We start from the raw sequence: 24,720 nt of genomic DNA on the forward strand, positions 1-24,720 counted from the left end.
AAGAGGTTACTTTCTGGAAGTAATGTAAAGATGGTAACGAATTGAGACTCCTATAGAAACCCTCCCCAGATACCTGAACTCAAGCTGCTCTGGCTAGTGTGATTGGTGACGTTGTAACTAGAGGATTCACACTGAAGCAGATCATCCAAGAGCGCCCATGTAGAACCAAAGTCGATCTCTGGAAGATCACCCACAAGCTCACCTGAGTCCAATTGCCGCTGGTTATCATCCACAAAATCATCTCCTTGCTCTGCCATAGCGTCTTGCTCTCCAGTGTGTATCTGTGTTTCGGGGGGGAATTTGTTGATTCCAGGTCCGAATTTTGGAAGTCGCGCTTCTAATACTTCCAATATCTTTATTGCGTGAGATGCCGCAGGAGAGTGTAGCTTGTATTTATCAAATACTCGCATACACTGCGACCATGAAGCTTGGATCGAAGCCTTGTCGATGTCTCCGTTCAACACTGTGCAAAGACGTGCAGCAGCCAGTACCACAACGCAGGCAAACGCATCTGCTCTCTTGTCAGCACGTCAATAGAGTATCACATGGCAAGTCTCGTCTCACAATGTATCTTGTGGGAAATGGATGTCCAGTAAGAGGTGCCCATATTGTCATGCATATGTGCTACCAGCTCTTGGGCTGTGGAAATACAAAGATTGGATGCTTTCAAGGCCAGGTGTTGATCAAGACTATCTCGACTCTTTATCCTATTTCCGGCCCTGGTTTCACTTGATCCCTGAGCTAACAGGAGTACAACGGGCCTGAGGAGGAATATGCGTATGTATAATAATCTGATATCAGCTCAAGGTTAGCTAACAGACAAGAAGCCTGGTCTGGCACTGAAGAGGCAAGTGGCATAGTTACCTGGAATGCAATATTCGAGAGCCCAGAGCATCTCCAGATTCATCCGTACTGTCAGAAGTAGCCAAAGAGCCTGGGAGTGATTCTTGAAACTTATTTAACTCCCGATGGTAACCCATGATAACTTGTATCTCGTCTCCCAACCAGGAATCTGTGCTCCGGTTGTGAGGGTTGGGCTTCTTTTTGACGTAGAATTCAACCAAGATCTGATGCAGGATGTCAAACAAGTCGCAGGAGTAGACGAAACAGCCCATCTGTGGATAGGCATTCGTCGGTTGAACGCCTTGGCGAGTTTCCGATAAATATTCATCATTGATCATCTCAGGCTTGGGCACACTCGATGAGTCTAGAACCATCGGTGGCCGGCCAAAGGTACAAGCGAGCTGGCTGTAGTAGGTACGATTTGTTTAGTTTAGGAGCAGATCTATGACAAACTAGTACTCACCGATCGAGGAATACACACGTATGCCATACTCTCCTTTCCATTTCTCGCTCGAGCTGATTTATGGAACCGCGTTTTCGATCAAGATGAAGACCAATGCTTTGCGCCGACCGAATGGCTAAACCGACAGTGTTCCAGCATCTATTAGCATATTCTGTAGACTGCAGGTACACGCCTGTGAGTAGCAAAAGCTGTACAAGAGCTAAGGTTGGATGATCCAAAACTTCGTCTGTTAACAGAGCTTTTGACCGCTGGTAGAACTTGCTCGCCATGCTCGACTTTCGGGTCGGTTCGATTTGTTCGCTAAATTGACATCCGATTGCCAGGACTATATTGACAGTCGAGAGGAAAACCGCGTCGTCGACGTTGCAGATTTGATCTGACCCTTTGGCATCGTCTACCATCCATAACTTATCGTAGCTTCCCGTGAAAGTCGGCCTATGTAAAATGGGCAGTATTGGGTGCAAGAATCTCCAGTAGGCTTGTACAAAGCCGTCGGCTACTCTCCGTGGCGGAAGAAACAATGCTTCTTCATCGAGGGTTTGGAGGAACGGATATGAATTCTTAGCCGGATGATGAGAGACCTTAAAGACTGAATGATCCCGGGTCACAGTTCGCAGCATTGACTGAATAAATGATATTGATGATGACTGACCAAGATCTTTATCATTGCTGCATTCGGGATATGGAACTACTACCATGGCGTCGCTACTGACAGACTCGGTTCTTGGAGGGGATAGGAGCCTGTCATCTGACTGGAAGCTTTCGAAAGAAATCGATGGAGGATCGTCTGGGATCGCCATACCGGGTTGTTGTTGTATTTGGGGATACCGGTTATCCTTCCTTTGGCCCAGGAAAGTGTCCTGAGCTGGAGAAGAGTTTCGGTCCGTGGTTGTTTCAGATGTGACGCTGGGCATTAGGAAAGTTGTTTGGGACCGGCGCTCATACTCTTGTACTCGAGCCTCAAGATCCGAAACATATCTATATTTAACCAGGTTTAGAATATTCCTCTTAAGGTGCCGATGCATCTTTACCTTTTTGTTGTGAGAGAACTCTGTTCATAGAGACAAGTAGCACTCAGACCCTTAGCTTCGCACGCTGAACAAGCAGGTTGCCTGCCGTCACATCGTGTCTTGCGCTTCCGGCAATACTCGCATGCGAGTGCGATCTTACGGCGTTTGACAACCTTTCGTCCACTTTGATCATGTACCTTGGTTGCGTTCATGGCCAGTCTTGGGGTGAGTATAGCTGGTAATCTTGCTTATATTGACGAGTTGACCTCCCGCTTTCTCCGGTGGACTTGCTGGTGCGGCGTAGTGGGCTTTTCTGCATAGAAAATGCGCCAAACCCAACTACGTTAATCACTGTTACCCCGCCTTTTGGTTTCCTTGGCGGACTGTCTGCCGACTGTGACTCTAGAGTCTAGACTGAGAACGGGCCGGTGAACTCACCCCGCTTCCGACGCTGGGCCACATTTGCCGACGCGTACCAGTAAGTTCAATTAAGCAATCATACTTCGATATCGCCATCATAGCACAACTAAGGTTTTCAAACGGGTGACGGTCAGGATGATAACATGGGGGATATATATTATAAGAGAGTTAGGGTTAGGGTTAGTGTTTTTCTGTAAATATAGAAGCTTTAGTAGAATAATAAAATAAATACAGAAGTAAAGGCTTCGATGTCTGGCAATACTAAATCTACTGCTATTCAACTTCCCATTGAATTCGAACTCTTGCTTCATCTCGAACGAGGTCTCCCTTTCTTATACTTCCCGCATGTGTACTAACAACCTCGCACCAGCCGGACCAGCATTGAACGTGTCATACATTCTCATATCTTCCTCGGTCATGGTCTCATCAACCCTTGCATCAAATCTCAAAAAGAAAGCCGCAGTCAGCTTGGAAAGCTCCATTTGAGCGAGACTATTATCTTAGCTGATGCAGCTGCAGTGAATGGAGTTTTTACAACTTACTTGATGCCGATGCACCTCCTGGAACCAACAGAAAAAGGTGTCCAAGATGCCTTGCGAGTTTCGCTGCCATCAGCGGTCAACCATCTCTCAGGAATAAATTCCTCAGGTAATGGAAATGCATCCTCATTGCGGTGTATGGTGAAGTTCTGAGTTCCCACAATAGTCTAGAAATTCTGAGTACAGAGTATACAATGCATGCGTCAGTTTTGACTTACCCCTTTAGGTACTGGGATTCCATCAATTACAGTATCGTTATTTGCGGTGCGTGGCAAGGTCGCCACGATAGTGGGATACCTTCGAAGAGTCTCATTGATAACAGCCTGAAGGTAGGGTAACTTGCTGCAGGTCTTGCGTTATGTCAATTAGTAAACATCACAACCATCCTGGAAAGGTGCAATTACTTGATAGTCGGGGACCAAACCTGGCTCTGGGAATGCTTGGAGGAGCTCTGACCTCAGCTTTTCTACCACCTTGGGATGTTTCAAACACGCCCAGAGTATGTATACGAACGTATTTGCGGTAGTTCCGCTTCCGCCGAACCTAGTCAAATAATCATCAGCTCGGCCGAATTATGCTAAGACCTGTCTATCCTCGCGTCTGAACTTACATGCCTCCCATACATTCCTCCGCAAGCTCCGAGTTCGTTAAAGGCTGCGCCGTGTTTTCGCTCTTCTCTGCACTGAGGACATTTCGGAGGAAGGGTGTATGCGAGTCTTTCTGGCGGATTCCTTCGACAAGCGTGAGTGCATACTACACAAGATCAGTTGGTGTCGAATGAAGCAGTGTATATTCCAAGGTTATTCACATTTTTCCATGTGCGAACATCCCTGAAATATCCGCCGATGGTTCCAGGGACGTAGACTCCGTATTGTTCCATCTGAGGTAGGAATTCTTTCTATAATCAGTCAGTTTCCATCAGCAGCTCGTCCAGTGGATGGAATTTACATAGATATACGTGGGTTTCCAAGCCTTGATGTATTTCATGACCTGGTGCGGCTGGCCCCGCTGCACAGACCCAGGATCCTCATCGAACATGAGATGGTCTGGATTTCAATCAATCTCCTGTGTACAAAAGCAGTTTCATCGTCTGTTTCACTCACAAATGACGTCAAATCCCAGCCAGTGACACCAAGGATACACGTCAATGGGTCCGTCGTTAGCTCTCGTCGCCCACTGGTTCAGAAGCGTCTTGATCTTTGAAGAGACGTGGGGTTCAAAATCGAGCATTGAAGATTGAGAAAACCCTCTGGAGAAATTTTTTCGGCGAGTTTTATGGGCTTCAGCGTCTCTATATCAGGTCAGTTCAGGCATGGAAGGATTATCGGAATATGCGAAAAGACTCACCTGAAACTAAACAAGTGGTTTTCATGGAATATTCGTTTCGCGCGCTGCTTTAAGTTGGCTGCTGAAAATTATATCTGTTAAATTAAGTACTTACATAGAAGCTCTGTTCTTTAGTAAAGTCATTGGAAGTGTAGATTGCCTGCACGGCAGTGGGTGTTGAAAAGGAAAGTTCATTTGGTCCAACTCGAACCACAGAGCCATACCTAACATGTGCTTCGTGGATTCTTTCTGACTTTCGCCCTTGGAAGTTGCCGATTCGGCTCCATAATCTTGAGATTCGTGCAAGCGGTGGCCCGGGATACTTGGAAAGCGGATGGAAAAAGAAGTTGTATATAATATAGACAGCTACTTTGAGTACTAATAGAGCACAAAGTGTCAATACAGCTGTCTTGAAAATTGAGGTATGAATGTCGAGCAACATGATTGAATTGAAATGACTTGTCGTGCCAGGCTTTTGTATTTATGACTTGTGATAGATGCTAAGAAAGAGTTTAGAAAGGGTATTTAAATCAATGTATTACACTTTTACTCTCGTTCTTTTATTTTAACATTCGCTCCAGAATGACATTCACTTTGAGAGAGTCTCTCAGATCGGGGAGTTAAGTATGGTGACCCCACAATTGTCGGGGAGATAACATGCAGTCCATGATTTGTCGGTGACGGTTCCGTTCTCGGGCTCATTCCCGGTTAAGAAGGTCATCCAGTCTAGCTAGTTACAGAATAGCGTAACACGACGCGACACGGTCACTCAAGATCTTATCGCAGTGCGCTGGGCCCGGGCTTATCTTATCTCGAGGCTTGGGGCTTTCGGCCGCTTCAGGGTATGTCGCATTATTTCCGAGGATAGTCAATACGATGGACAAGGTAGCAACTCTCGCTTGCAGATCGTGGTAGTATAAGTATCTCGAATATGCAGGGAAACACTGCCAAACATTCCGTACCTTACATCAGAGTTATCTTGTCCCTCTCGTGCCTACTGCTCGTATCCACTACTACGTTTACTGTTAAGAGTTTCACCGATTCAGCTGAAGCTCATGATGTCCTTCAAACCCTGAAGGCAGACGGCATCGTTGTTGTTGAAGGCGCAGCCAAGACGGAAACTTTAGACCCCGCTCCCCGAGAGATTAGAGAGCTGGGCTGATGGTCAAACGTTTGGTCTAATCGGCAAGAGTCGAACCTTTGCCACTGAGCTTTTGATGAATGATCTCTTCATTGACCTTTCTATCGTGTTGTCATTCATTATCTGTGTTCGCAGCCTAAAGCTTAACCTTATAGGCCGCTGTCATCCATAGTTAGCTACTGATGTGACTCAAATCGAGTGGAAGAAAGGGGATGCTATTCTTTGGTGAGCTTATTCTTAACTTTCACATATCCTCGAGGTTGAATCTAACCGTCTATAGTCTAGGGTCTATCTTCTACGGCCAGAAGCCAAACACCACCAATGAGGCTAGCATATTGCTCAGCGCTTTCACGACACCAGGGTGGTGCCGCCAGGAGGAGAATCAGTATTTGGCCGTACCATACGAGATTATTAAAACACTCCCCAAAAGATACAACGCTTTCTAGGATACTATGTCAGTCTCCCTTATGGAGGCGCAGTGGAACACATGGAGCCGCTTGACTTTCTTGCAGCGGAGGGGTTTTGGACCAAGTACATTCCTGTGGATTTAGCTTAAAGTAGATACCAGTAGTTCTCGCGGTGGTAAGGCTTAGAGAGGTACACGACTTGCCTTTTCCACTTTGCAGCAGATTGTCACCACACAGGAATAAACAGCAGACTATAAACGGCTGGGGAATCAGCCTACGCAAATGCTTACTGATGGTGTATCGTTTATCAGCCATCCAATAATTCGGATCTCATACAATCCGCAAATGGGCATAACATGTTACCTTGTGTCGACAAATGACCGCCAAAAGATATCATTTCAGCCACATGATCTGATAAACGAATGATTCGTAACCACCTCGAGTGGCTATGGGCATACCCATGCTTCTAGGCACAGGTCTCAATGGCAAACATTGCGTGCCATGGCCCCACTACTGTTTTGTGGCTGCCACACATCACACCATTAATCAAGACCGTGAACACGTAAGCCATCACCCACCAGAGATTCCAAGATGACTATTTTAAGCGTCCCAGTACCGCGGGGTCCCTGACAGCGACTGTCTTGTCCTATGCTCGCAAATATATTCAAGCTTGCCATCCAAGTTCTCTATCCTGATTCAAGCTCTCAGCCCAATCTTAACCGCAAATAGCCGTACCATTCTCAAGGAACAACGACAGCGTTATGACGGAGCAACTTACATCACCGCAAGGTCTTCTTGACAATCAGTCCTCATACCCGATCGTCAAAACGGAGTCGGGCGACGTTCGGGGCAACACTGTTGACAATGTTCATGTGTTTAAAGGGGTGCCATTTGCTGCACCGCCTTTCGGGCCAAACTACCTCCGTCCTCCACAGCCGCCAGAATATTGGGAAGGCGTGCGTGGCGCGCTAGAGTTCGGACCCAAGCCGCCTCAGGTCCCCTATCCGCCGGGGATCGCTGAAGGCCTCGCAGAGCTAGTTGGTAGTGGTGAAGACTGCCTGACCCTCAACGTCTGGACACCTAGCTTCGGCACCTCGGAACTACCAGTAATGGTATGGATTCCCGGTGGTATGTTCGAATTCCATGCCACTGGGGCTACAGCCTACTACGATGGTGGTAGGTTTGCGCGCGACGGCGTTGTGTGCGTTTCCATCAATTACCGCGTGGGTGCACAAGGATTTCTCTACCTAGACGATGTCACCCCCAACCTTGGCCTCCTTGACCAAATCGCCGCCCTAGAATGGGTGCAGAAGAACATAAGCGCATTCGGAGGAGACCCCAGCAAGGTCACTATCTTTGGGGAGTCTGCTGGTGCCATGAGTGTCGCCACACTACTGGCTGTCCCCAAGGCTAAGGGGCTGTTTCACCGAGCGATTGTGCAAAGCGGGAGTAACCCAAAGCTCAATTCAGCGGCAACAGCGAAGCGGATTGGACAGCGATTGGCAGAGATCCTAGGCGTCGAGGCTACATTGGAGGCCATCAAGGCTACTCCATCTGATCAGATCCTCCACGCTCAGGCCCAGCTGCGAGACGAACTGACCGCACGCCCTGACCCAGCTCTCTGGGGCGAGGTCGCGCTCAGTTTTATTCCGTGGGCACCCACTATCGACGGGGATATTATCCCGGTACATCCAATGGATGCTATCCGTGCTAGCGCTTCAACGGATATTGACTTGCTGATTGGCTCCAACACTGAGGAAACACGTCTTTTCTTAGTCCCAGACGGTTCCATCGATCGTATTACGGAAGAGATGTTATCCACGATAGCTGGAGTATACGGTTTGTCGCCAGAGGACCTCGACGCGTACCGTGACTTACATCCGGGAGCCAGTCCTGGTGAGCTATTCTCTGCGATCCAGACCGACTGGTTCTGGCGAATTCCCGCCATTCGTTTTGCAGACGAACATGCAAACGCGGCTCAAGCCTCGACCTATATGTATGAATTTGCCTGGCAATCACCTCAGATGGGCGGTCGCCTCGGCGCGTCACATTCCTTGGAGATACCCTTCGTTTTCGACGCGCTGGGCCTCGGAACGGAACCCCTTCTTGGCCCAACGCCCGCGCAAGAGCTCGCTGACACCATGCATCGGGCCTGGGTCGCATTCGCCACGACAGGAGATCCCGAGTGGCCGAAGTATGATGCTAGTCGCAGGTCAACGATGCATTTTGATGAGGTCTCGAGAGCAGTGGACAATCCTCTCGACAAAAAGATTAAGCTTTGGGATAGCGCGCATTAACTTCCTGGCTACAATGGGCAGCAAGAATATAGTAGCGTGGATATCATTGTCTGTACGTCTGCCGAATTTGCGCACGCTAAATATGACCAAAAGACCAACACTTGGTATTGTATCTGGAAAAGCAGAGGCTTGATCAGCCCTTGTCGCCCCTGTACCACCCCCTTAACCTGGATAAGGAACAAGTTGCCATCAAAACTTTATTTTTTTACTCGATGAAATTGCAAGAACGCAAAAGACTAGTCAAGGGGATAAATCTCATACCATTCATTCTACTCCTCAACTCAGCAATGTATACTATCAGCTCAAGGATATAATAGCAGTTGAGACTCTTATAATACTGTGTTACCAAGAGTTAGACACTCAAGATGCCGCATTCGAATTAAGCTGCTTGCTGACTATGAATTATTCCTAACTCATCGAATGCCATGAAACCAGTACCCTCTCTGCACCCGACATATTCAGCCACGATATCTGAGCCCCTCAAGATAGAAGTTTCCTCCCATAGGTTTATCTGACCTTTACCGTCACCCATCTCTCCACCAGGCCCATAAACCTCCATCCACCGCTTTCGAAGCTTGACGTGGCCTCTGTGAATTCTCCCTACCCGCTCAAACTTGCTCATGTCCTGCCAGTAAAACATCTCGATCTTCCTGTTATGGTTCAAATTGATCGGTGCACCAGTTTTGAACGTTCCACAGGCTGAGACATGACCCATTCGTATATCAAAGAGCCCGTTGGCAGTGGTATCCTTTGCTAGGTAGCCCATCCAGCCACTAACTAGCTCGTCAAACTCCTCGAACCACAACGCCTTCTCTTCATCAGACATGCCCGAGTGATCTTGGCCTTCAACTAGGAAGCAGATATTGTCTGGTAGGTCGGTCACAATCGTTCTGCCAGGGCGAATGGTTGTTGTCTCTGGAACCCGCGCCGGCATCTCCTCCAACGAAGAGGCCAACTTATCACCCAAGCTCACGTCTGGTATACGATGACGAACACAGCCCCAATATCCAATCTTATCACCGAATGGCTCCATCTCTCCAACGCCATTCATCCCATTCTTCAACTCAGCAGTGCATGCATTTTGCACTCGATTGGCAGTGGCTGTGAGGATCTCTCTCCACATGCCTGCGTCTTCTGGCAGCTCATCCCAAAACTGTTTCACGGCAGGTGATGACCACCACTTTGCGTGGGACTCCGGCCACCAATACGAGAGCCAGATCTGGGTGCTCATCTCATTAGTACCTGGGACCGTGATGCGGTCAAGATGAGCCTGTCCGGTGATGAGCTTGTCGAACCTCTGAATGAGATCCAGCTGCTGACGGTTTGGACTTTGGCCCTGGTACTGGATGCCATATATGCCGTAAATGAACTTGTCTCCTGGTTGGAATTTGGCGCGGTAGAACATGTTGGTGGATTTGACAACCAATGATTTCGTGACCTTTTAGAAAGTAAGATGTCTCATGACAAAGAACGGAATATCGACTTTTATTAGAACAGCGACGAAACATCTACTTGTATTTATAGTATGGAGGCAGCACAAATAGATATGTGTGGCCATCTCGCAGCTAGCTACAGTCTCACAATTGCTCTCACCAGCTATTTTGACCGCATCTATTCGCTCAATATCTAGGACAAGTCAAGCAACATAGCCCGATGCCACTAGGTAACCCGGATATTGATTACCCAGGCTACGGCAAACACCTCATTCCGACAGCAATGGTTTCGATCAACATTTAGCTATCTAGACCAGCTATAGCGCTGATCTGATTCCGAATAACAGACCGGCGAGACAAAGAACCGAGACACTGACCTTGTCTTTTGTCTCGCTTTTTGACTATGACACGTGACGACGACGCTGTAGATAACAATCTCTCACCACGGTATTGACCCCGGATTTATTGTGGGGTAAGGGTCGACTCGACTTAGTCGAGTCAGGGTAGGAAAGCTTGTTCTGAAGCTAAACTGGCTTTGGGTTTCGCGATTACATCCCCCAAGATTGTGATTGGAGGAGAACTGTCGGAATGAGATAAGAAATTTCCGTATCGTACTCTGTAGTTGAATCCGAGATCAGCGTCAAATCGTGTGGGGTAAAGATGAGTTGATTCCGACATCTGTTGCAGCTGACAGATCTCCGGGGCAATTTGTAATTGATAGCTTATCGTATGCAGGCCAAGAGAGGGGTCTTGCACATAAATACGACCATATACAGTCAAAACTCAATCAATGTACAAGCATGAACAACTCCAATCCTCTGATCTATCTTTCACCATGCCTTCCAAATGCAAAGTCGCTGCCATCCAGGCCGAACCATGCTGGAACGACTTGAAAGGGAGCATGGCCAAAACTATCGGCTTGATCCAAGAGGCTGCTAGTAAAGGAGCCAACGTCATTGGTTTCCCCGAGATCTTTATCCCAGGTTACCCATGGTAAGTGCAGACAGATCTTGTGGAGTAACAATGTCCAGCTAATGAGATCATTTTAGGACAATTTGGGCAAACTCGCCAGTCAGCAATGCTGCATTTATGAGCGAGTATTTTGCCAATTCCCTTGAGAAGGAGTCTGAGGAAATGGAACAAATCAAAACAGCTGTCCGCGATGCTGGTGTATTCATTGTACTTGGCTACAGTGAGAGATATCAAGGTACCCTCTATATCTCACAGGCAAGTCATCTGTTGCTGTGTCCGCTAGCCGCAGAACACTAACCCATGCTCAGTCTTTTATCGATGAGACCGGTACCATTGTTCTCCACCGGCGTAAGATCAAGCCAACCCACGTTGAGAGAGCATACTGGGGCGACGGGCAAGCCGATTCCGTCAAGGCTGTTGTCCCCTCTTCGTTTGGTAACATCGGCGGTCTGAACTGCTGGGAACACACCCAGCCTCTGCTACGCTACTACCAGTACTCGCAAAATCTAGACATTCAAGTATCCAGCTGGCCTCTTTGCTGGGATGCCCTGGAGGGCCAACCGTGGCCGTATCACTTGACACCGCCAGCCTGCAACAGATTCTCGCAGGTCATGGCGATGGAAGGCGCCTGCTTTGTCTTGGTCTGCTCTCAGATATTAACAGAAGACAGCAAGGCAAAGACAGGATTGGAAAAGTTTGACTATGCCAGAGCCCCAGGTGGCGGTTTCAGCATGATCTACGGGCCAGACGGCTCTGAGCTCTGCAAGCCATTGGGGCCAGGAGAAGAGGGCATTCTCTATACTGATGTTGATCTTTCATTCCGGGCCATGATGCAGCAGAATCTCGATCTGGTGGGGCATTACTCACGGCCCGATCTGCTGAGTCTTAATGTGACGACTGAGACTGCAGTCCCGATTCGTCACAGGTAGCAATTCTAACAGTGCCGACAAAGATGGAGGAGGAGAAAGTGTAATGATCGAGATACCTGATAGTATGAGCTATGTAGTTTAGAATGTATTTTCGTCGATTTATTAAAAAGGAATGACTAGAAGAACGTAAAGCTCTCGCAGTTCCCAAGAATCTGGCTTAGGTTGTTAAACATTGACGGGTCAGTGTCCGCCCAGGTAGTGTCAGCAGGCTCCATGTCAAATAGACCGTGAGGCTATACCACAAAATGACACCATCTCTTTAAGATAAGCTAATGAATGGCTGCTTTCGTTCTGTGCTATGGTTCAGTTTATGTTCAAAGTAATTGCCATTGGGGTCATACCGTTGGCAACGACGGCCGGTTGATCTCTGCGTCCTGAACTGCAAACGGTAGACCAGTACCAAAGCTCCATCTTCGGTCCAAGGTATATAGAGACCAGAAGAATGTGTCCGAAATTTTCTCAAGAGCGGCCTCTTCCTCTTGGGAGCTTTGCTCATGTACCAATCTCATGATGGTGCCAATCAATCTCCAAGCTTCTTTTTCTCTATCATTAAGAAAGAAGAAAATACACTGTAAAAGTACATCAGACTAATGGACGCACGATGAAGAGACCGAATCCACTTACAATCAGAGCCAACAATGTCAAGTCACCCAAGTTAGGGGATTGTAGGTGTATCTTGGGGATGGTTGAAACGAAAGACTTTTCGACAACAGGACTCACGATTTCTACAGCCTTGGAAGCTTCGAAACTTGAGACAATCGCCAGTACAAGAAAGGCGATATCTCCAACAACGTCGCCATAGAAACCGCTAGAGCGGGGGTAATCGAAACCGGACCACGTTTTTCTGTCGAGTATCTCATGTCTCAACTGGCTGATTTCGAGAAATGGATACATCATGTCAACTTCCTCTTCATAGACCTCTAGAACTTGACACCAAAAGGTGTGATCGAGAGTTTCGAGTGCTCCTTCCGGAGAAACACCTCCATGCACAAACAGCCTGTCCAACTCTCTGGAGACGAAGCCCACTAAGCCAGGATTTGCGCTCGAGTTATCGCTTTGATGGTCGGCTTGAAACAGCTGTCGCTCTGTAAAACGTATGAAGTCATCGAAATTGTCATATGCTAATTCCGAACCCGGAGCTTCGAGTGGCCAGCTGTGCGAGAGTGAGGCTAGGCTTTCTGAACCATCCTCCAGGCTTTCTTTCTCTGATTGAACATTCTCTGATTCTTGAAGAGGTGCCCTTGCCCTACGTGACGTAAGCTTCCAGACTCCAAGGTTCTAGAGTGACACTCACGATGCACAACGCGAAGATCGATAACGCGTTGCCCGTGGATAGAGGCATCTCGTGCAAGCTTTACTACATCCATTGCATGGTTGCTCGCCGCTGCATCTGGTCTTGCGCTGCTGGCATCTCTCACTGTGGTGCATTTCGTCAGCCGAAGCACATATCGATGACGTGTATGAGATACGTACCAAGCAACGGACGTGTACCGAGAACGTCGCTTTTTCTCTGTTACCATTGCGTACAGGTCATTAATGGAGAATACTCATTAGTGGGTGATGTAACCAAATCATACTTGCAGGAAGAGAATAAAACCTTGCAATCGCAAATAATTAAAGTCTAGAAGTCACATTAAAACTGTTAATTAAGCGCGACCTCTGATTGGTTATGCTACGGGGCATTGGGTTGTTGATCTTGAACACAATTAACATCTCTAGCGCCGAGTATCGCGATAGTAACCAAAGGGAGAAGACTCTTCAGAACCAGTAAATAGCAAGTCAAGCAAAAAGGGCGCATGCTAGTCCTGTAAACATGTGCCTTACAAGGCATGTAGGTGCCGTCATGTGAAGAGTTGGCCGCCACGCGGTATTAATTAATAAAGTGACTAAAGACAAAAATACCCAATGCAACAAAAATACAAACCCCATACCCAGCAACAAACTGAACCTTTTCACTAAACTGGTAGACTTCTGCGCCGATGGATGCATCAATATCCCCGTTGTGTGTCGACATCGCAAGTGAAATCGTCGAAATCACAACATCTTGTAGGTATTTCTCAATACTTGCCGCAGAAATGTTGAAATGAGCATTATATCTGTCGACTAATCCAATATACGGGCTCCCCAGTACTTGTGATGCATTGCCTTAAAAGAAAATAACCCCCAGTCCGGGGCCATCTCTGTCTGTAGGGCTTTTAGCTTTTGGAGGCAACTTGAAGTGGAGGAATGTACTCACGCATCTCTACCTCGCCTTGTAAAGCATGCACAGCAGCGCGGCTGATGGCGTATGACTGGGCATTGGTAAAATTTGCTTTCAAGGTGTCGTTGGCTAGACGAGGCGTAATGCCACCGCCATAGAAGAAGTAATAGAAGAATTGTGTTTGGATCCAAGCCTTTTCCGACCAGACCTCCCTTTTATTTTCAATCTGCACATCGATGGACTGAGAGGAGTCTAGTGAGTTATTGATATGAAGATTGTAAGTCGCTAACTTCATAGAGCAGTCCAGCGTCTTCTTACTCAGTGATGTGCAATTCACTGGTCTCGGGTCAGTGTACCAGCTTATCTTAAAAGAGTTATTAGTACGGCTGTATGGTTCATCAGGACTGCTGTCTTTTTCATCTGCCGCTCTGTATATGACAGAACAGCCATCCGACAGAACATCGTGACGACTAAGTTCCTGGCAGTTGAACAGAGGCCCCTCAATAGAGATGTCGTAAACACACGAAGCACCACAAGGCGAGTCAATCTTGACTGGTCTGCCAGACGATAGCACCTGAGCTGCCAATGCATTCAGACTCGGTCTCAATTGGTTCCTAGAATCGTCAGTTGAGGAATGTCCAACTTGGTGCAGATACTGACATATAACTGAGGTCGGCATTCATTTCAAAGAACGACTTCTCCACGAAGTCTTGGTAAGTGCCATTTCCGTAATCGCTGATATTGATTGTTGGTACAGCATTCATAGTCAAAGGCACAGAATTCTCGAATTTGACAGTCAGGGCGCCAGGAGGAAATACAGCTGCAAAAGGAATCCCAGCACAAAGGAATCCTACAAGCCACAGCCTCTTGATATGTAGGATATGAGCTAGTACCCTGGGCCGAAACAGATTCCATGGGCTGGAAGCAAGGGTATGGAGCTTAGTGTCCTGACTGTAGAAGGACTTCTGTCCAAGAAACCTCGCCAAGATCTGGTTGTATGCCAATCCGAGACCTCCAAGCAGGGAGACTTCAACAAAAATTGCTAGTATATTGGCCAGAGCCGTTGAGAGGCCCTGGCCGATCGTTGTATTAACTGGACGATTATTCAATACCGCGAAAAAAGCGGCATGGATGCCGATAAAGCAAATGGCTGCGACGTGTTAAGTAATGTTCAGTGACTGACCAGGAAGTCAGCGGAGGAATGGTACTAACCAACAAAATAGGAAATGGAGATTTTCCCCACGGCTCCGGACGGCTTCTTGCGTGTTGCCGGATTGTGTCCTCGCAAAAGTCTACCTGCTGGTGCCTGGGCTGCCATTTTCTGGACAGTATCCAATTAATTCTCTGTGGAGGATTGTATCCTTTACTGATCCTAGGGGGAGCTTGCAAAACGAGAAGTGGGATGGATTTAGTTGAAATCAGTGGCTACTTCAGTTGGTGAGATGGGTGGGATTTTGACGCCTTATTAAAGACGCCGGTCTGGACGAGCAATGTCTCAAATCTGAAAATCCTTCCTGAGCGCGCCTATAAGGCCTATAGGGAGGAAGGAAAGTGAGTTAAAAGCCAGCCGACAGCAGCTGAACAAGGCCACCAACCCTAGAACGTGCAGCTGCAGATATGGCTTACAGCCTCTTAATATTGGCCGATTACCCCAGCCAATATCAGCGATCATAGTGGAGGCTGCTGACATAACTGGGCGTCAATCTGAACCAGGCTGGCGCTTACAAGCTGTTGTGTCAATCTCCTCTTTAGGCTCTTTGCAGGAGGGCTGAGATTGGCGACAGGTTGTAAATGGTGTACCACTCTCTCAGCCGCAGACTAGAGGAGCGACATCCTCATACCATTGGATAAAACCTATGAGTTATTTTCAACCCCCAAGAAAGAAGGGATATTCTAGGGAGCACTGCCTCTTCTGCTGTCTTACAGTTTCATCTGCCTCAATCTGCTAAAAAAGAAATCCAGTTTGCTTTACCCCCTTAAATGTTTCTCCGCATTGAGTAAAGGACGATTTGGTTTAGACCAACAGTCCATCGATCATTTGGCGGTCAGAAATCTTTTGCAACTATGACTGATGTTCAGCCTATAAATGTTCCAGCTGCGCCTGCGTTTGATGCGGCTGGCCTGGCTGTGACTGCTCCGGGAACGATTTATCAGCGCGATCTGTCCGGTCGCCAAAACAACTACGGTTCCTATGGCTACTTTTCTCTCTTGGGCAGTGGTATTGACTTTTGCTAATCATTATCTTGAGCCTCCAATGATCTAACACAATCCCATAGATTGGGCTACCTGGAAATACGGCGAAGCGAATGCCTGGACTACGACCTGCAAGACCATTGGCTCACACTTTGGTTGCTTCGAGAATATCTTCACGACATGCTATCCCCGTGCATCTATCTGCAATAATGCAGATTCAGGTGCCCTTTGCTGGTTCGTCTGATTGGTACCCAAATGGTTGCAAGACGTCGGCTAATGACTGACTTCAGCACCGGGGATGTTAACGTGAACTATCCGTATTGTGCGACAGGCATCAAGGCCCTAGAAGACGACGACGAGCTATCTGTATACCTTTGTGGTAAAAGCGAGCAACAGGTTCCCTTCTACTAATCAACCATTATCAAGGTAACAACGGGTAGTACGACTAGAGAGCAGACACTTACCAGTATCGATACCACCAAGGGCGTCCCCATTGTCACCAAGACGGCCGAGCCCTCACGTGAACCAAGTAACCCTACCCCAGTCGGGGCCATCGTCGGTAGTGTTATCGGCGGTGTCTCGCTGATCGCCATCTTGGGACTGGCATTTTGGTTCCTTCGAAGCAAGAAGCCGCAGAGCAAGGAGGTGACGCCTACGCCTGCAGTCGCACCTGTTGTTCCCTCTCAACAATACCAAAAACAAATGTACCAGCAAGATGTGCCTCCTCCGGTTGTCTACGACTACAACAATTACGCCGGCTATTCCACTCAGGGCTCGCCGCCTCCCCCCAGCGATCCAAGATACAGCCAAATGTTCGTGGAGGGCACAAGCTCTCCGCATCAGAGTCCTCCCATCGAGCCCTACAAGACAGTTGCATCGCCTGTTTCCGAACTTCCCATCGCTTCTTCCCCTCACGGCAACACGCCCGTATCTGAGCTGCCCTCTCACACGGGGAATTTGAACCCACCACGAGGGAACTAGGAACAGTAGGAAAGGACTGGACATTTAGAAAAACGTACATAAGGTTGGGCCTATAAGGAGCTTGTTCGAGACGAGCGCCAAATACCGTTGTAATAACGGGAGGAAACGTCGGATCAAGATAATATTCTCAGGTTCAGGGCGGATTAACGATATACGAGTCAGATAATTGTATCAGCTTTATGCTGTAGCCATTAGTCAGTCATCGTGGTATCGACATCTAAGTTGTGGGCTAGAAGTNNTCCGGCAGAGAGAACCTAGAGTCAGATAATTGTATTCTACTCCTTACGGATGTTAATAACTATAACCTACTTGCCAAAGTACTTTAGTTCCAAGTATCGAGCAATTGGGTACACGATCGCGGTGACCACAAAGGTCAGCTCATTTGCAACATCGCCTCCATATGTTCCAATCAACTTGCCTAGTGGTCCGGTGAACCAAGTCTCAACCATTCCCATGCACCACGCAACAACGCCTAAAAGGAAAGCAACAGAGGCAGCAATACCATGTGGCAGCCTCTCTCTGGTGTTCCAGCCCTCAAGATCGTAATTGTCGAAGTTACGCTTGCGGAAGATGGTGTGTTCCTCGAAAAGGATGACGAAGTAGCTAGTACACCAATAACCCAGCAGACTCAGAAAATCTTGCAGATAGGTGTTGAGCTTTTGGCGGCCAACGATAGCTAGAATGATGACGATTACGAAATTTCCAAGGGTCCAGATGAAGCGAGGAACTTTGGCACACGGAGTGGCCATTTGCTGGAACGAGATGGCTGATGAGTAGAGGGACATGATGTTGGTGTTGATGCCGCTGAATGATAGCAGAACGAGAAGCAACTTGGCGAAACCTCGTGGATGCAGCATATCTCTGATGAGAAAACCAAGACCTTGGTGGGGATCTTCGTATGCCGTCTTCCAAGCTTCGACATTGTTGAGTGAACTGGCAACCGTAGCTCCAGCAGTCATGCCGATCGCTGTAGGGATACCAATACCAGCAGTAGTCAAGAGCCAGACTTTCAGCCGTGATGTGTTGGCCGGGTAGTGCGCATAGTAATCCGAAGCCATAGTCGCCCACGATGCGGAGCTACCATAAACGATGGCAATTAAAGAAAGCACGTTGCCCGAGAGATCAATGCCTGAACTAGAGGCAGGGGTCTTGTTGTCGGCGTACGGTCCAACCATGCCGAAGATGATCATGAACACGATGAAATAGATACACCAGGCATAACGCTCGTAGATCAGGATGTACTTGAGACCCAAAAAGCTGATGGCGAGCGAAACAATGGCGATGATGATAACGCCGACAACAAGGGATATATGACCGTCCGCGACGGCAGTAAGAGCCAGGCCGCCACTGATCGTAGCAACGGAAGCCCAACCCAGCTGTTCAATACCATTGAGGAAAGCAATGATCTTGTTGGGATACCATCCGAAGCTGTAACGAGAGACAGATACCTGACGTAGACCCGTTGCTGCACCAAAGGTAGCGCAGTACGAGGACACTGAACCACCAAGGATAGAAGCAAAAATGTAAATCAGCAGACTCTGCTTCAAGCTCAGACCGAACTCCCAGCCCAAGAACCCGGTGGCGAAACAGCTGATGCCCATAGTACCCGAGGCCCAAATCAGGGCCATGTTGAGTTCCTCATGCCATGGTACAGGTCGCTTGTCCTCTTCTGTCTTGCGTACGATGGCTTCAGACTCGACGCCGAGAGCCTTGTCCATGCGAGCCTCGAAGCGGCGGAGGCTTGCCAAGACGCCGCGTCCATAGTCGGCTGATGAAGTGTAGTCTTCGGCCGCCGGAATGTCGCCGCTGCCTGACTCTAGGGATAACTCGTGGTCGCCGCCCTTGAGCTTCTCATTGTAGGTTGCCATGCCTGCCTGAGTCCTTGGTTGCAGGAGTTGTGATTGACCAGAGATAGGCGACAGCTGAGGACGCGGATAAAGTGAAAGGACCGAGGTCACACAATAGAACAGACATCAAGAGAGACAGAGTGAGCAGGCTGTAACACTGTATTTCTAGATCCTAGAAACCCCACATCGGTTCGCTCAATCGAATATTCGACCGATAGCAGTTGCCGCTTCTCCCGTGCCCACCTAGCTATCGCACTCGTTCATGGGGTACGATACCACTAACCTTCCCATTTCGCTGTCACATCGCGCCTATTATTGGTCACTGTCAGACCCTCAGCGGCGATAAGCGATACTTATCACTACCATACCAGGATGTTCTGTGCGATGCGCGTGTAACCCACGAGCAGTGTGTCCGAGACGTCGTACGCGCTAGAAACCCAGGACCGTCGGCATTGGCTGCAGCCACTTAGATGCCTGTCAGATCCATTGCCCGATGGGGCTACTTATCAATGACCCGCTGAGAATCCGGCTACCACGGCATCGGAATATGTGCCGTGGGGAAGAGACTTTTTATCCTGCTTCCTGATACGGGATGGTAAACTCCACATGGACTAGATGCTGGAATAAATTTCTGTATCATTTTGTTTATAGCCACTCGTGCCAGGAAATTGAGTTGCTCGGGGCCAAGGTCAGATAGCGGAGATGGCCGCTAAGGTCTAGAACCAGTGCGGAACAACCCCAGAGTCTTGAATCAACTGACTAAAAGTCTGTCAGCTCGATTTAGAAAGCTCAACCAGTCAGAAGGTTTAAATAAAATGCCTAGTCATATCATTGACGTTAGTTTGTGTCAAAGTTATGAAAGTTATGGCCTTGATAGAGCTCAACGTTGGAATGTCAGTGCTGTAAATTTTGCGGTTTTTAACTCCTTGTTGCTAATTCAGTGAATGAATTTTCCTAGATGCTGTGAGTATAGAAGTGGTTGGAAGTGAAGCTACAGATACTTGCGCCTGTGTTTATATAATAGATTAAAACCCTGCTAACTCATCCTTTTTGCTATTCCCTAACTTTTATATAAACGCGATGTAGGGTAAGCTCGTCAAGTCGACTTCGCCAGCATTGGCCTGCTTTAGCCTAAAATGTCTCAACCCCTGTCCTCTGTTTCATTGGGCAACAAAGTCGTGTGACTTGCCTTGCCAAGAGTTGTCAATGACGACTTCTGACTTTGATCATGTATTCGAGATATTTCCTCCATGATCCTGTTATCCCTTATTTTCGACAGCATTGCTCGTTTTAATACCCAAACTCAGGGCCTGGTAGCATCTCTATAGTTCTGTTACATTCATCAACACTGGCCATCCACCTCTTGATCCCGACGTCATCGATACCCCGCAGTTTTGCGATGGCGTCCATCCGCCTCCTCGCCACCGTAACGCTACTCATCGTCATCGCTTCAGCCCAGCAATGCAACCTCAAGACCTTGAAGTCCTCTTATCCAGCGCCTGCTACTGCCGATGGCTGGAACTACAGTATCATCGCCAATGAGCTTAGACGACCCCGAGGTATACTATTCGACAGCGAAGGTGCTCTCATTGTGATAGACTCTGGAAATGGCATAATACATTTCGAACTCGATGATGAAGGTGGAACCTGCTTGCAAGTCAAGAAGAAGACCACTCTACTAAAGAAGAATAACGTGAGCTACCCAGATCCAGGAAACCCCATCGTTTGACCATCAGCTAAGTTATTCACCGTGCTAGCTCAACCATGGCATCGCCCTCTCTAAAGATGGACGTACAATCTATGCTTCATCATCCGATGAAGTCTTTGCTTGGTCCTATGACCCATCCAAACTCACCCTCAGCGAATCTTCTGCCCAGACTTTAGTTAACAATATGACTAACGGAGGTCATACCTCTCGAACCCTGCTCATCTCACAGAAACATCCAGACATGCTGCTCGTGTCCCGGGGTAGCGATGGGAACGATGACGCAGGTGCTGAAGATCGTGACTCTGGTCGCTCTCAGATCCGCGCCTTCAACATCTCGTCTTTCAGCGGCAATTCCGATAAAAAGCCTTACGATTATCTTGACGGCGAGATCCTCGGCTGGGGTCTTCGCAATTCCGTCGGCGTGGCAGAGCATCCAGAGACAGGTGGCATTTTCAGCGTTGAGAATTCCGCCGACGAACTACATCGTAATGGTAAAGACATCCACAAGGACAACCCAGGCGAGGAGATGAATTTCCACGGGTATCTTAATGGCTCTGATGATCAGGGTGGCAACTACGGCTACCCTCTTTGCTATACCCTCTGGTCTACAGAAGGCTTCCCTAATCTCGGCGACCTGAAGATAGGCGATCAATTTCCAGCTGATCGCCAGGCTGACGGCGATAATGCTACCGCCCTTACTGATGAGGAATGCAAATCCGACTACGTTGCTCCAGTCCTAGCGTTCCAAGCCCATATGGCGCCTCTTGACCTGAAGTTTGACGAGAATGGAACAAGAGCCTATGTATCTTTTCACGGTAGCTGTAAGCTCCCCTTTCCCCAACTTCGGACCCCGTACACTTCTAACAACTCCAGGGAACCGCAATCCACCAGTTGGATACAAAGTCTCGTACGTAGATTTCCAAGATGGTAAACCTGCATCTTCTTCACGAAGCACGAACGCTACTACACCCATAATCTACAACAAAGATCTCTCCAAATGTCCGGATGACTGCTTCCGCCCCGTCGGTCTGGCCTGGGATTCTAAGGGTAGACTGTGGTTCAGTTCTGACAAGACTGGCGAGATCTTTGTGTTGAGTCACGAGGGCGGCTCGGGTTCAACTGGAGGGAATGGATCTGAATCCAGCTCTGGCAGTGGTGATGATGATAACGATTCCGCGTCTCTACAGCCAGGATCGGCTGCTTTCATTATCACCATTGCGGCTTTCATCGTAGGAGGTTTACTTGCGTAATGCTCCTAGCAAAGTGCTTTATAAAATTGAAAATTGATACTAGCTGAAATCTATAAAACACATATACACAATAATGTTACATCCTCTAATCTATACGGTATATCAGACAAAAAATCTAGTTGTTGATCTTGAACCAGGTCCCCTCATTCAAACTCAATGGTAATCTCAGGTGCGCCCTCAAAATCAGCAGGCATGGTGTGAACAAACGTCCAATGATTGTGGTCGTAAATCGGACTTCCCGAGCCACCATATCGACCAGCAAATGTGATCTGTGGCTCCGGGTTTGCGTTTCCAGAGACAGATATCGAGGCGCCTTGGATGTCGGCCCACGACTGAACATCCCTCTTCGCAAGTGAGGGAGAGGCCACAAAAGTGAAAATTGAACTGCTAGTCCCTTCAGGATATGTCACTTTGAGCTTCTTTGGTGATACTTCCATCAGGACATGGGCCTCAGTGGGTCGGAGCTGTGAGGTGCGTCAGTAAAAGCAGGAGTGAGTTTTGAAGCGGTATAACTTACGCTGAGCCATCCAATCTCATCATCTCCGTAAGACCAATGTGCAACCGCAGGGTGGAACTGGGCCTTATTATTCGACGGCCCGTTTGCACTTTTCGTTCGATACGACTGAGCCCCAATCATGAGCGACTCGCTAAGCCACGTGGTGATATTTCGGGTATCAAGATCGTACGGCGGATAGTAAGCCTTCCCCTCATACGTCCTCTCTCCATTAAATGTCTTCAGCGACTCCTTAAGATCATCCGAAAGCAACGAATTGTGGAATTCCGAGTGAACAGCAATGAGAGGTGCCCAAGCCCAGTCACGCGCATGGCTCATGACTTCCGGGTACTCCCATAACCCTGACTCCTTCCTCCCGATAATAGGCGCAAGAAAGTGAGATAGAATGCCCAGAGACTTGGTCATGTCGAATGTATATGCCCGGTCCCACGGACCGGCGAGATTGCGCATGCTCGGATTCCACAGTTGCGAAGTGTAATTCCAGACACCGCGTAGGAGATCTGGGCCTCTCTCCGAGAGAATACTATCCTTATCACCATACTTGCACCATAGCGTAAGACCAAAGAGCGAAATTCCGGTGTATGTCGCAGAGTTGAATTCCGAAAGCGTATCATGCAAGTCAAAGAGGTTGATAATCTCCTTGGCATAATCCTCTCCAGCCTGTGTCATATTGTCATCGCCTACTTGTCGGCCAGTCCAGCTCGTCCCGATTGCACGCATGATTGCAGGGTTGCTGTAAGATGGATAGAGGTTATCTCCGTTGACACCACCCACACGGTACGAGTCGCCAACGCTGCAGTTATACAAACTGTCCAGCATAAGCCCCTTCAAATCGTCAGACAACAGATCGCCGAACTCTTCGTATATAGTGATGAAGCTGAGACCAACGAAGCCACGCCAGTTGGGGTCCCACGATCCGTACATTTTGGCAGGGTACCATGCTGTTCCAACAGTTGGCTCCTCGGGTTCTCGCGTATAGTCGCCATACCACAAATCTTTGGGATTGTCGTGCTGGTCGTTGATAACGTATCTGATGACATCTTCAGCCTTTGAGGCATCACCATCGCCGTTCCGTGCAAGAAGGCCGACCGCGTACCATGTAGAGGCTAGTGTCTCGTGATTCATCGCGGCATTAGAGTTGAGGTCGTATAGCTGTGAGATCTTGGGGTCGTAGAACCTATCCATCCACTCCATAGAGTCTTCAACCATTGCTTTGGCCTCTCCTGATAGTGCCCATGATTGTGCAACATGCTGTGTAAGAACTCCAAGGAGGCATGCGTGCAGCCTAGTGAAGACTTTCATGTTGGCTTCAAAGATTGGAAAGGATAAGAATATCTCTTTTGTCTGATCTGTTAAGAGCCTGACAAATCTTAGTGATGCTAATGTAATAGAGCAAAGGGTATCTGAATAGGCGCTTAGGATTGAAGGAAACATTGCGTATTTGTATTAAATGTTCTTGCTGTATAATTACAGCGCGTATCTTGTGGTTCTATGTCTTTGTCTCCTAATCCACATCTCCTATCCGAATTCTGTCTGAAAAGCAAAGCCGGCTGCTATTCATTTCACGTGAGCCAATAAGGGGTTGTGACGCTGTAGGGTGAGTTCATGCAGGTAAAACAGCAGTCAGGAGATTTCGACCTGGCCCTCATAACTCCTGACCAGTGCATTCAGTGTCAGTCCCTAAGAAAATGAGCTTCCACTCAAAGCGAAACCTGTTGGTTAATGATGGAAGATGACTGGTAGATAGCCGGCCCAATGAAACCGGCTTTGTTTCTGATATTCCCCAGAGCCCACGATAAGATCTGATAGGCCAGCACAACAGATAGATCCTTACTTATCGCAATACAACCCTGGAGCTTGTGATGCTCGGACGGTCCCTGGCTGATCTCCCGAGGCACGTGGCGAATAGCAGCAGGCGCTCTTCTCCTTCACGCGGAGGAGATCTTATCTGGAAAAATATAGTCATTTAGTATTTGTTTCATGTCACCTAGTTTGGATACCCACGGGGCGCGTAACTGGTTCTTTTGCTCGGGCCGCATGAAATTCGGAAATAAATAGTTTCGATAAATGCATGGTTCAATCACGGAGCGCCTAACCCCTGAGTAGATGCGGGGACTTTGTCGATCGAGATTTGAGCGCAACGTTGCATTTTCATCAGACTTGCAAATGTGATCTGCAAAAGGAGAATGTGACACGAGGTGCACATGCGCATTCAACTTTTGATAACTTCACTGTAGCCATTAACTA

The 24,720-nt window shown here is 48.1% G+C and overlaps 9 protein-coding genes across 9 annotated transcripts; 4 read left to right on the top strand and 5 right to left on the bottom strand.

Annotated features, from left to right (window-relative positions):
- Positions 1 to 50: 50 nt before the first annotated feature.
- Positions 51 to 5,043, bottom strand: FTJAE_1799 (benzoate 4-monooxygenase; the record flags this gene model as incomplete). The annotated part of the gene is made up of 14 exons (XM_037347925.1): positions 51 to 516; positions 865 to 1,248; positions 1,307 to 2,284; positions 2,338 to 2,535; positions 3,094 to 3,228; positions 3,279 to 3,442; positions 3,494 to 3,625; positions 3,680 to 3,818; positions 3,886 to 4,028; positions 4,084 to 4,173; positions 4,224 to 4,321; positions 4,379 to 4,566; positions 4,623 to 4,666; positions 4,717 to 5,043. 14 exons carry the CDS (start codon positions 5,041 to 5,043, stop codon positions 51 to 53), a joined length of 3,486 nt encoding a protein of 1,161 aa, XP_037211008.1.
- Positions 5,044 to 6,910: 1,867 nt separating this feature from the next.
- On the top strand, positions 6,911 to 8,446 carry FTJAE_1800 (carboxylesterase 2; the record flags this gene model as incomplete). The annotated part of the gene is made up of 1 exon (XM_037347928.1): positions 6,911 to 8,446. One exon carries the CDS (start codon positions 6,911 to 6,913, stop codon positions 8,444 to 8,446), a length of 1,536 nt encoding a protein of 511 aa, XP_037211009.1.
- Positions 8,447 to 8,825: 379 nt separating this feature from the next.
- Positions 8,826 to 9,851, bottom strand: FTJAE_1801 (heme-containing protein; the record flags this gene model as incomplete). Its single annotated transcript, XM_037347929.1, has 1 exon — positions 8,826 to 9,851. One exon carries the CDS (start codon positions 9,849 to 9,851, stop codon positions 8,826 to 8,828), a length of 1,026 nt encoding a protein of 341 aa, XP_037211010.1.
- An 863-nt stretch (positions 9,852 to 10,714) lies between these two features.
- Positions 10,715 to 11,780, top strand: FTJAE_1802 (cyanide hydratase; the record flags this gene model as incomplete). Its single annotated transcript, XM_037347930.1, has 3 exons — positions 10,715 to 10,872; positions 10,929 to 11,058; positions 11,160 to 11,780. The coding sequence occupies 3 exons, from the start codon at positions 10,715 to 10,717 to the stop codon at positions 11,778 to 11,780; spliced, it is 909 nt and encodes a 302-aa protein (XP_037211011.1).
- Positions 11,781 to 12,115: 335 nt separating this feature from the next.
- FTJAE_1803 (uncharacterized protein) lies at positions 12,116 to 15,298 on the bottom strand (the record flags this gene model as incomplete). The annotated part of the gene is made up of 9 exons (XM_037347931.1): positions 12,116 to 12,349; positions 12,405 to 12,865; positions 13,075 to 13,197; positions 13,254 to 13,290; positions 13,942 to 13,964; positions 14,017 to 14,232; positions 14,299 to 14,594; positions 14,641 to 15,130; positions 15,193 to 15,298. 9 exons carry the CDS (start codon positions 15,296 to 15,298, stop codon positions 12,116 to 12,118), a joined length of 1,986 nt encoding a protein of 661 aa, XP_037211012.1.
- Positions 15,299 to 16,044: 746 nt separating this feature from the next.
- Positions 16,045 to 17,154, top strand: FTJAE_1804 (uncharacterized protein; the record flags this gene model as incomplete). The annotated part of the gene is made up of 4 exons (XM_037347932.1): positions 16,045 to 16,198; positions 16,257 to 16,407; positions 16,464 to 16,539; positions 16,600 to 17,154. 4 exons carry the CDS (start codon positions 16,045 to 16,047, stop codon positions 17,152 to 17,154), a joined length of 936 nt encoding a protein of 311 aa, XP_037211013.1.
- Positions 17,155 to 17,459: 305 nt separating this feature from the next.
- Positions 17,460 to 19,022, bottom strand: FTJAE_1805 (Purine-cytosine permease FCY21; the record flags this gene model as incomplete). Its single annotated transcript, XM_037347933.1, has 1 exon — positions 17,460 to 19,022. One exon carries the CDS (start codon positions 19,020 to 19,022, stop codon positions 17,460 to 17,462), a length of 1,563 nt encoding a protein of 520 aa, XP_037211014.1.
- A 1,378-nt stretch (positions 19,023 to 20,400) lies between these two features.
- On the top strand, positions 20,401 to 21,959 carry FTJAE_1806 (l-sorbosone dehydrogenase; the record flags this gene model as incomplete). Its single annotated transcript, XM_037347934.1, has 3 exons — positions 20,401 to 20,694; positions 20,759 to 21,530; positions 21,583 to 21,959. The coding sequence occupies 3 exons, from the start codon at positions 20,401 to 20,403 to the stop codon at positions 21,957 to 21,959; spliced, it is 1,443 nt and encodes a 480-aa protein (XP_037211015.1).
- A 143-nt stretch (positions 21,960 to 22,102) lies between these two features.
- On the bottom strand, positions 22,103 to 23,775 carry FTJAE_1807 (uncharacterized protein; the record flags this gene model as incomplete). The annotated part of the gene is made up of 2 exons (XM_037347935.1): positions 22,103 to 22,423; positions 22,477 to 23,775. 2 exons carry the CDS (start codon positions 23,773 to 23,775, stop codon positions 22,103 to 22,105), a joined length of 1,620 nt encoding a protein of 539 aa, XP_037211016.1.
- Positions 23,776 to 24,720: the final 945 nt, after the last annotated feature.

The sequence above is a fragment of the Fusarium tjaetaba genome (genome assembly GCF_013396195.1).
Source record: "Fusarium tjaetaba strain NRRL 66243 chromosome Unknown NRRL66243_c0000033, whole genome shotgun sequence".
NCBI classification, from domain to species: domain Eukaryota; kingdom Fungi; phylum Ascomycota; class Sordariomycetes; order Hypocreales; family Nectriaceae; genus Fusarium; species Fusarium tjaetaba.